Below are 11,050 nucleotides of genomic sequence, written 5' to 3' on the forward strand. Positions count from 1 at the left end.
CTCCGTGAACTCACCCTACTCCTCGGCTCTCTCTCAGGCTTGATGCTCAGTTCCTCACACTTCTTCAGAGCAAGCTCCAATTTCATTTTCAGGTCTATGGCCTGCTTTAAGTGTTCGCTGTAGATCCCTGCACGGGTAAACCGCTGTAAAACAAAGCATGACTCGCAAAGTTCCCAGCCCATCCCCAGAGAGCCTAGTCTGGCCAGGAGACCCATGGCCTAGCCCCTTCTTCTAGGAAGGGACAAAGTTCTAGGGAGAGGGGAAATGCTCATTCCCCACCCAGGTGAGTGTTCCCGCCTTCCACATCCTTGCTTTGCCTGGTCTTGGAACCCAAGTTCACTGCTGAAGACCAGGTACTGAGCCTCACCTGGACCCAGGAGCACACAGTTGGCAGAAACTTGTTCTGGATGAGTTTGAGCGAATCTCTAGCAGCATGGAGGACAGCAAGGTTGTCTTCATTCTCTTGCACCTTCAGACCATCTAAAACAAGGCAAAGCAAGTCACAGAGGGATGCTAAGGCCAGTCATGTAGCAGAAGCCATGAAACCCACTGGAAATGTGACTCCAAGCATGTCCCAGACATTGGTCAACTCTGAGAGAGAAACATACCGTGTGGAAAAACTCTGGGACAGTATCAACCATTCTGGCTCGGCACTGAGGCTGCCCTTCACACAGCTCCACTGCTCCAGCCCTGGCTTCCCATCCAGAGGGCTAGACTGCTCAGTCACCTTCTCTTTCCTCTTCTCTCAGGACTGCCTCCACCTCTGGGTCCCAGGGTCTCAGTGACCCCTGCCATTCTGCCTTTTCTTGACAGGGTCTTCATTTCCTTCACAATACCTGCTAGGCAGGCCTTCAGAAAGGACCTCACTAGCACTTGTATGCTTCCAAGGCAAGGTGCAGTACAGCAGCGATATCAACCTGGAGCTGTGGATCCTGAAGAGCACCAGTCCCTCCCAACAATATCCCACAAGGTGAACAGATGGCACCTGTGAGGACATCTGGTCCAACCAAGATCAAGAGATGGACAAGTAAGCCCTCTGTGCCCACATGGCTGGAATGCTAGGGCCAGGTACAACTCTGCCACATCCCTCATCATTGTAAACACAGCCAGAAATCATACTTTGATCACATTTTCCTCCTAGGAAGGTGCCCCTGGGGGCCTTCAGGTAGATGCCCATACATCTGCCATGCAGTCTGTATCCCTGCTCATAACCTTATTAGTATAGGGCTATAATGACTGAGAATTCCATGGTGGCAGAAACTCAGAGAAGAGTTACACAGGAAAGACTAACCAGATGGAGGTCCCTCTATCCCTCATAGCCCAACCCAAGGAACTGCAGTTCTACCTTGAGACAACCCAGTGCCAGTGAGGGAGCTGCAAACCTTGCTAGGCCAGGGCAGTGCATGGAGGCACTGCACACCCCCAGCAGTCAGTTACCTGAGGGGAGTTCCACATCCAGAGTGTACTTGTGTGATCCTAGCCCATGGCTCCTCAGGAACTCCTCCGGGTCACTGTGCTCATCCTCATCCCTGGAGAGGTCTTGTGTGGCTGTTAGGGCCAGTGCCTTCAGACCAACAGCAGATCCTACATGGTATGCAGAGTCAACCAGGTCCTTGCTACAGCATGGCTGCTCTTCATTCTGAGATAAAGGGAGACCAGACTCACGAGAAGTTGCCAGGTCTGGGCTCAAGACACAAGGAACATGGCCCTCTGTTATGCCAGATGCCTCAGCAAAGAATTTATCCTCTGGGTATGGGCCAAAGTCCAAGGGCACGAGAAGTTTAAAGCAGTTCTCCACTTCTGTCAGGCTGTATCCAATTTCATCAGACATTTCTGCAGACATGGAAACACTTGCTTACTCTGTCATCTCGAGCCAGAGAGCAACAGATGCCTATAGCTGCTCCCCAGGGCACCAAAGTGAAGATCACAGTGCCGCCAAGGAAAGCCAATGCGCTAGTGCAGAAATCAGAACACTTCCAACCATTTATTAAACTATTAGTGCAAACAGCTCAGTCTCTGGAGCACACCTCTGATCACGGTTGTGTGGCAGTTCACAGGAGCCTATGTGACCACTCCCACAGGCCAGCCTTCCACTCAGAATGGTGGTCCCAGAGAGGTCATCACCACTACACACTTTATCGGGTGGCCCCTCTTGGAGCCCTCTGGGCCATTCACAGCACAGCTGTCTCCCCATAGCCTTCCCCAAGGCCTGGGTTTTCACAGGACAGGTGTATGTGAGAGGCTCTGGACACAGAAAGAACCTAAGACCTGCTCTCGAGAACAGGCTGACTCCCAGGAAGGATGAGGATCTGGGGAATGGAACTCCCAAGAACAGATGCTAGACATGAGAAGAAACAGCAAGAAGGCCTCTACAGAGTGTGGACTCCTTCCTGAAGTCACAGCTATGTCCAGCTCCTCTGTTCAGAGAGTCTTACGCTAAATAGTTACAGGAAGACCAAATCACCAGGAGACACATGCACTACAGGCAGCCTGTGACAGTTCAACACTATCCTGAACCATTCTGTCTTGCCAACCTGCCTGCATGGTTGTTGAGGTAGGTCCTTCCGCTCCTCCAGCCTATAGCCGCTGAGATACCAGCCCATTGGGGCGTGGTCTCTCTCCCTTTAAAAAAGCGGGCCACTTCCCTCTCCTCTCTCTCTTCATTTCCTGCTCCGCTTCCAGCGACTAGACTCCCTTCCTGGTCGCGCAGAGGGCTGTTGTCTGGGATGGTGGTCTGTACGTTTTTTTCCCCTTTTAATAAATACCACCCTATTAATCATAATTCCAAACTGGTGTGGCATTGTTTGTGACTTACGCCATCACATGGTCTCAGGCTAGATTAAAGAACAACTAGGGAACAAGCACAAGGGACCACAGGGGGCAGTTTCAAGGGCTTAGCCTAGGAACTTACCTTCCATTTCTCTCTTAGCCCGTTCAGCACTTTCTTTGTGGATTTTATCCAAGTGCTTCTGTTTCTCCTCTTCTCGCTTCCTTTCTGCCAAAGACCTAGCATTGACATCCCGAAAATCCACCTGAGAAATTGAAAAGGAAGTTTAGGATTACCTACAACAAACACAAACACAAAGTACAAAAAGACACAGTGCCATTAACACAAGGCCACAACTTGATAGTTCCTAATCTACAACATTTCAAACAAGGCTGCCTCATCCTGCCACATCTTCTACATCCAACGCCAAGTTCAACACTGTTGGGAAGCAGAATGCTCCTCTAACTGCAGGCCAGGGGTTATCAGCTAGGCCCAGAACATACACACCACCCAGTAGTGAACTCCAATGATGTGGGATGTCCTTCTGTATATGTGTTGCTTTTATTGGTTGAAGAATAAAGCTGTTTTGGCCAATGGCTTAGCAGAGCAAAGTCAGGCAGGCAGGAAGTCCAAAGAGAGATATATGGAGAGAGTAGGTGGAGTCAATGGACGTCTTACAGCTGCCAAAGGAGACAGACGCTGGAACCTTACCCAGTAAGCCGCAGCCTCGTGGCAATACACAGAATAATAGAAATGGGTTAATTTAGCTACCTAGGAATACATCTAAGCTATTGTCCAAGCAGTGCTGTAATTAACATAGTTTCTGTGTGATTATTTGGGTCTGAGCAGTCGGGAAACATAAGAACAGTCTATGCCTACACTCCAGAGAGTAGGTGACACCCATACAAGAACCAGAACCATGCAGGAAGGTCCAGTCATTTGCTTGTGCTGCTGACAGGGGCATGACAGAATCTGGGCAGTGACAGGTGGGTGGAAGGCAGAACAGAACCTGGTGTCTTACTAAGCCCAGCACCAGTCAGAGCTCATGGCAAGAACTAAGCATGGCTTACTGGCAAGAATAGGGTATGTCCCAGAAAGGGGAGCCCATCTTAAAGCAGAGGCATCTAGGAGTATGATTCGTCAGGCTTAGCTCCACTCTCAGGCAGGAGCTAGGTGCAGTTTTCTTCCCCAAGGCTGTTCTGACCTTTAGGGAGCATCCTCCATTCTACTGCATGCTGATCCAGCTGTCTTGCCTACCCTGGGCTGGGCACCCTGCCAAACCCTCAATGCAAAGAGCTCTTTCCCTCATTGGTTGGCCAGTCTTGTCTACCACAGGAAAGCAGACTGTCCTGCCCAAGACTCACTTACCTTTTTGATGTGTTTTAGGAAGTGGTAGCCCAAGGCTAGCTTCTTATAGGCCTCCCCAAACTTCTCATTCCAACCTTCCACAGCCTGCATGGCTGCCTGCTTTAGCCTCTGAGCTGCCTCCCGTGGGGGTGGCAGGGGATGCTCATTATCTGTGCCCAGTGTGAGCTCCAGGAATTCCTGGAAGTCAGAAACAAGCAGCACTCGGAACTGATGAGACCTGGTGAAGAGCTCATCCACGATCTGGAAGGCTGAGAGGCGGATCTCAGCATGGTCCTGGGTCAGCTGTGTCTTCAGCAGGTGGTAGGCGTGGCTCAGCTGCTCCTCGGAAGACCTAAGGGCACAAGTCAGCCTAACCAAATGCTCACTCACGAAAGACAAATAAGCATCACTCTTTGTGTGGGGACACTACAGTTACAAGTGGCAGGGACTGTGCTTGCACTCAATCTTTATTCTTCCCTTCTAAAGCTGAAAAGACATACCGAGGTCTAAACACCAACTGTGGCCCACTCCTGTCCTGTTTCTGTACTGCCCATGAACCAAGAACCCTGTACATTTTCAAATAGCAAAAGCCATTGTTGATGTGGCCCAGTGGCAAAGCATATGGCTAGCACGTGTGAGGTCCTCAGCTGGACCTCCGGCACTGCAAAGATACACTGTGGTTGAAACACATAAAAGAATACTTTTTTTAAAAAAAAATTTATTTATTTATTGTGTATACAATATTCTGTCTGTGTGTATGCCTGCAGGCCAGAAGAGGGCACCAGACCCCATTACAGATGGTTGTGAGCCACCATGTGGTTGCTGGGAATTGAACTCAGGACCTTTGGAAGAGCAGGCAATGCTCTTAACCTCTGAGCCATCTCTCCAGCCCCAAAAGAATACTTTTTGACATATGAACATTACATTAAGAATCAAATGTCAGAGGCTGCAGCGACAGCACAGTGGTTAAAAGCCCTACATGTTCTTCCAGAGGACCTAGATTTGATTTCTAGCAGTCACATGGAGGCTTACGACAATCTCTAACTCTAGTTCTAGGAGATCCTACACACTCTTCAGGCCTCCCTGGGTAGTAGGCATGAACATGGTACACAAATCTACATGCAGGCAAAACACCCATACATATAAAATAATTTAAAAAAATGTCAATGAGTTTTGTTGAAACACGGCTACCCTAATGGTCCCCAGTTACAGACAGTTGTGAGCTGCTACGTGGGTGCTAGGAATCGAACCCGGGCCCTCTGAAAGAACAGTCAAGTGCTTTGGAACTTTTTAGAGACTCTCAGAAGAAGCCTTTTTCCATCAAAGTAGGAAGAATTGTGCTTGTAGCAGGGACTTGCATTCCAATCTCAGGAACGGTAATGCAGGATATGATTGATGTGGGATGTGGGATATCCTTCTGTACACTGTGAATATGTATTCCTCCTATTGGCTAATGAAGAACCTGCTCTGGCCTATGGCAGGATAGAATATAGCTAAGCAGAAAATCCAAGCAGAGAGGGAAAGAGAAAGAAGTGGGGTCAAGAGAAATGCCAGGGAGTCGCTGATAGAACATGATGCCAGAACACCTAAGATAATGACAAGGTCACGTGGTGATATACAGACTATTAGAAACAGGTTAATTAACAAGTGAGAGGTAGCCAGTTATAGCCTAAGCCACCAGTCAAACAATTATAACCAGTTGCCGGGACCAGTGAGCTGAAGAGAAACCAGTCCAGTGGGTGCAGACGAGACAGAGAGAAGTCTCCAGTTACACATGATCTCTGAAGAGACAACACTAGCTGGTTCCAACTCTAGTTAAGAATGGGAAACAGCCGGGCGATGGTGGCGCATGCCTTTAATCCTAGCACTTGGGAGGCAGAAGCAGGCGGATAACTGTGAGTTCAAGACAGCCTGGTCTACAAGAGCTAGTTTCAGGACAGGCTCCAAAACTACAGAGAAACCTTGTCTTGAAAAACCAAAAAATAAAAAAAGAATGAGAAACAAAAAAGCTGGAGCCTCACCTGCACCTGGAATTCCAGCGAGTGTGATGTGTGATGGATGGACTGGGGAACATCTGAATCCTTTGAGTCTCTTGAGGAGTCTACATACAAGTCAAAGGCAGGTATTTTTTTTACCCCCAGAGGCTGCTTCTTGTCTCTCCTAAGATACATCCTCTGTTACCTTGGTTGCCCAGCTACAAAGTATCCTCAAGAACTGAAACTATGTTTGATTTTGTCAAAATTACTTAACAAGTGGATGTGCTTGCTGGGTATGTCTGGAGATCTTGAGTTAGATCCCTAGAACTGACATAAAGGTGGACAGAGAGAACCAACTCCACCAAGTCATCCTCTGACCTCTACATGAGTGCAGTCATACCTGCATGCACCTGTTTGAATGCACATGTGCACTAATGTGTGCACACATAGAAAAATAATACATTTCAAACATGCAGACAAAGAAATATATTAATCGTGAGAACCTAAAGAAGAAGAGACCAATATTTTACTGTAACATCTTCTGGTTTTAATATAGGCTGGCTGGTGAGAGGTTTGGTCAGAAGATGGAAGGATCTATACTTGGTCCTCACTATTTGTACTCCTGACAAAAGAGGATCTAGGAAGAAAAAGAGGAAGTATACCAGCAGATTATTTACTCAAACTCTCACTGCTGTGTATTCTGAGTGAACACCTCCCACATCAGGAACCCACTAACTGGGATCATACAACCCCAGCAGGGACCCACAGGTGTAGGCTGGTGACTGAAAGCCTCCTTGTAGGGAAGAAAAGTTAAGAAACCTGTTAACTATGATAAAACCAGAGAAGTTTCTCTGTGTCTGAGCGACTTCTCTATTGCTGTGATAAGACACCACGACCAAGGCCACTTAAAGAAGAAAGGGTTTAATTTGGGCTTAGAGTTTCAGAGGGTTAGAGTCCACAATGGTGGAGCAATAGCTGAAGGCTCACACCTTAAACCACAGGCAGGAGGCAGAGAGAGCTTGGAGATAGCAGACTTTTGGAGCCTCAAAGCCTGTCCCAGTGACATACCTCCTCTAACAGTAGAAACTACTGAGATGCCTCAGGAAATTATTAATGTGGTGGGAAATGTTAAATATGGGGTTTGTTCTTTGAATATCCTGATTATTGGGTTTGTTTGTTTTTTGGTCAACTTAACACAAGCTAGAGTTATCTGGAAAAAAACCATAACGTCTCCATTAGACTTCCTGAAGGCAAGTATGTGGGGGCATTTTCTTGATTAATATTGATATAGGAGAGCCTAGCCCACTGGGGGTGACCCACTCCTGGGCAGGTAGTCCTAAACTGTAAAGAAAACAGGCTGAGCAAGCCAGTAAGCAATACCCCTAAATGAATTCTGCTTCAGTTCCTTCCTCCTTTCTACTTCAAGTTCCTGCTCTGATTTCCCTCAGTGTGGAATGTGACCCGAGAGTTTTAAGACAAAATGAACCCTTTTCCCCTGCAAGTTGCTTCTTCTGATCATGTTTTTATGACAGCAATAGAAAAGTAACTAAACACAGCCTTAAGCAATAATCCAGGATCCCTTCCTAAATAAACCCCTGCATAACCAGGGTTGATGGGAATGCTCAAAAGTCAAAGGAACTATTGTTTTCAGTCCCAACCTTTGCAATTGCCCAAAACATGGTCAAATAACAAGCATACCACTGAGGTCCTCACCAAAAAGTCATGAACCTTCCTACATCCATAGGTTACTTCTTCAGCTAAACTATAACTGTGGATATCCAGATTACTTGTATGCTACACCAGCCACAGAATGCTCAGACATGAGCTCATTAAAGATATAAATGCCAAACGTGGAACATTTACACAATGGAGTACTACACAGCAGAAAAAATAACAGCAGCTTGAATTTTGCAGGAAAATGGATGGAGCTAGAAAACATTATTTTGAGTGAGGTAACCCAGACACAAAAAGACAATTATCACATGTACTCAGTCATAAGTGGTTTGTAAACATAAAGCAAAGAAAACCAGCCATCAAACCACAATCCCAGAGAACTTAGACAACAATACGGGACGCTAAGAGAGACTGGAATCTGGTTTCTGGAATAAAGTTTGCTTCTGGTTTATTAGATTTTGGTGGTCTGTCTCCATCTTTGTGTGACCCCCCTCCCCCAACCAATAGACTATAACATGTAAGATGAAATAGACAACTCCTCTCCAAGTTACTTTTGGTCATGGTGTTTATCCCAGCAACAGAAAGCAAATGAGTTCAAGGCCATTGGCTGTAGGAATCATATTACTCTTGTTTGGGCATTGATTTTTAAGTCCTTTGTTTTCTAATTCTTATCATCTAAGATACAGCAATTTCAGACTAAGCTGGAGAATCTGAATTCTCCTCCCCAGTCACTAGATAACAGCTTTGTGGTTTCTCTTACATGCCCTGAGATATGGAAGTAGTTATGGAAGCTTAGATGGTCATTTTTTTAACTTAAAAGATTATTGTTGTGTGTTTGACTCTTGAAGCATGCGTGGGTGCGCATTCCACAACACGTGTAGAGACGGCAGGACAACAACTCTGTGGAGCGGGTTCTCTCCTTCCACCTCCTCTTGGGAGGAAGGATTAAGCTCAGGCTGCCAGGCTTGCAGAGGACTCACCAATATCTTAACAGCCATCAGATTGCCATTCTTTAGCTTCCTTGCTTTCCCAAAGGATTCCTAAAACCATAGATATCAGGTGGAAAGTGAGACCCCAAAGACCTTCTACAAAGCTTACTAAACTAAAAACACACCCCTGAGGGATTTAAGATGCTAATGAGGCATTGTCTTAGTTACTCTTTTAATGTTATGAAAAGACACCACAATCAAGGCAACTTACAGAAGAAAGAGCTTACTGGGGCTTACAGTTTCAGATGGTGAGTCCATGATCATCATGGTGGGAAGTATGGCGGCAGGCATAGTGCTGGGGCAATAGCTGAGAGCTCCCATCTTGAGACAACATGAAACAACAGCAGAAAAAAAGCTAACTAGGAATGGTGTGGGCTTTTAAAATCTCAAAGCCCACCCCAGGGACACGCCTCCTCCAACAAGGCCACACCTCCTAAGCCTTCCAGAACCATTTCACTAACGGGAGACCAAGCATTCAAATACATGAGTCATTCTCATTCAAACCACCACAGACAAGGAATGCATGTAGAAACACAACAGACAGAGCAGGGAACGCTCACAATAACACAAGAGCTCTTTGTATTCCAGGGATATTTGAGATGCTAAACTCTCTCCCGTCTCTAGCCAGCTTCCTCCTTGGAAGAGTATTCATTCTTAATAAATTTTCCTGCTTTACTTGCTACTATCCACATGTCTCTGTTCAAATCTTTGTTCTGAGACAGAAAAACCTGGAACCCCTCCAGAGGTGCCCTCTAAAGCTCATTGTTAGCAGGACAGTCCCAGGTGCATGCCCCCCCCCACCTCTTCTACAGGAAACAGAAAGATGCTCACCGTCCTCTTTCCCTCTCCAACACCCTGTGTAAATCAGACAGAAGAGCTTTTCTGGGGTGTGCGGCAAAACCAGGACTGGACTAGAAGCTTTATCGAAATGTAAATATTCTAGCACTTTCTAAATAATCACTTGTTTTCTCCTTTTGTGACCAAGGCAATGAAGGAAGTGTGCTTCCTCACTAAATATGACTGCCTTCGGAGGCAAGGCAGGGTGTTTTCATCTAATACAGATGGGAACAACAACCTTAAGAACAGGAAGAACACTGACGGCACATGCCTAAGATCCCAACCGAACACCTGGTAAGTGGAGGCAGAAGATCAAAAGTTCACAGCCAGCCTTAGCTACATTGTAAGAGGTCAACCTAGGCTACATAAGACTCTGTCTCAAATGAAAGGAAAAAGAAAGGGAGAGTAGAGGCAGGGGTAGCTCAGTGACACAGTTTGCCTAGCATGCTTGAGGCTCCTGAGTTCGTCCCTCGAGCTATATTTTACTGACATGCTATGATTGCTTCGTAACATTACAGAAATGATCAGAGGCGTCAAGCTTAGACCCGTGCTACATTCTGGACTAAGGCGCACTGGAGATTACAGCCCCGCAACTCTTTTTGTGGTTCTTTACAGTTTCTGACACAAGGTCTCACTATGTAGCCAATCCTGGCCGGGAACTCATGACCCTCCTGCCTCCACCTCCCAACAGGCAAGTGCTTCCATGCCCCAGTGGTTAGAAAACCGCTTTCCATGGTGAAGGCAGGAGGCGGCAGAGATGTACAAGAAGACAGAAGGGTTCAGTGTGGGTGCTCACTGGACCAGTTATTTTACACGTTTAACCTAAATACATACTTGCAAATTTTCTTCAGTTCCTTCATTTTCTGAGCATTCAGTTGGGTTTCTCCTGACGTTGTGAGCTCCTCTATCAACTGTGAAAGTTTGTGATCCATATCTAGAAACGAGGGACCCGGAGATGCAGGGTTAACATCCAGTACTTCACAGTTTTGGTTTTAGCAACAAAGTTTACTGAGTCCCAAAAAGTAGTGGGTACTATGGCAAGGGCCCTAGGGTGTCTCTGTAGGACGTCCCCCAGGCGAAGGAGGCTAGTCAGCTCATTGCCACCAAAAGCCATCAAGCCCTTGGACGGTAATAGCTAAGGTTCTGAAGATGACACTAACTCCGGAGGTCTACAGTCAGCTGTGTGGGAGTCGAAACCAAGCCGGTACTGGCTCTTAAATGGAAAATGTCACTAAGTTATACTGAAACTGGCCTTCGCACGCTGGCCGCACAGGACACTCTCTCCGCTAGTGATAGCCTCTGGACCACTGCAGGGGCGACCGATCCGTCCCCGCGGGCCTCGGTGCGCTGCAGTCGCTGCCTGACCCTCCGCCTCAGGAAATCTAATCCCACCGTTCCGGGGCCGCTGTGACACAGGCCGCCGGATGCGGCAGTTCCCTTCGCCCACCCTTTCCGGTGGA

At 47.0% G+C, this 11,050-nt stretch overlaps 1 protein-coding gene across 2 annotated transcripts in view; it reads right to left on the bottom strand.

The window, feature by feature from the left end:
- The window catches only part of Uvssa (UV stimulated scaffold protein A), a 37,645-nt gene extending 26,595 nt beyond the window's left edge, over positions 1-11,050 (bottom strand). The window contains exons 1-8 of one of the 2 annotated variants that reach the window (XM_013353344.2): positions 10,843-11,050; positions 10,425-10,524; positions 4,136-4,466; positions 2,912-3,032; positions 1,666-1,833; positions 1,438-1,584; positions 368-480; positions 15-143 (exon numbers count right to left, since the gene is read on the bottom strand). In XM_013353344.2, coding sequence (XP_013208798.1) covers positions 15-143; positions 368-480; positions 1,438-1,584; positions 1,666-1,833; positions 2,912-3,032; positions 4,136-4,466; positions 10,425-10,522 — 1,107 coding nt within the window. In that variant the 5' untranslated portion in view covers positions 10,523-10,524; positions 10,843-11,050. Of the gene's footprint in view, positions 1-14; positions 144-367; positions 481-1,437; positions 1,834-2,911; positions 3,033-4,135; positions 4,467-10,424; positions 10,525-10,842 lie in introns of both variants that reach the window. The other variant, XM_013353343.2, reaches the window with a different exon arrangement.

Source organism: Microtus ochrogaster, unplaced genomic scaffold (assembly GCF_000317375.1).
Source record: "Microtus ochrogaster isolate Prairie Vole_2 unplaced genomic scaffold, MicOch1.0 UNK6, whole genome shotgun sequence".
NCBI lineage: Eukaryota > Metazoa > Chordata > Mammalia > Rodentia > Cricetidae > Microtus > Microtus ochrogaster.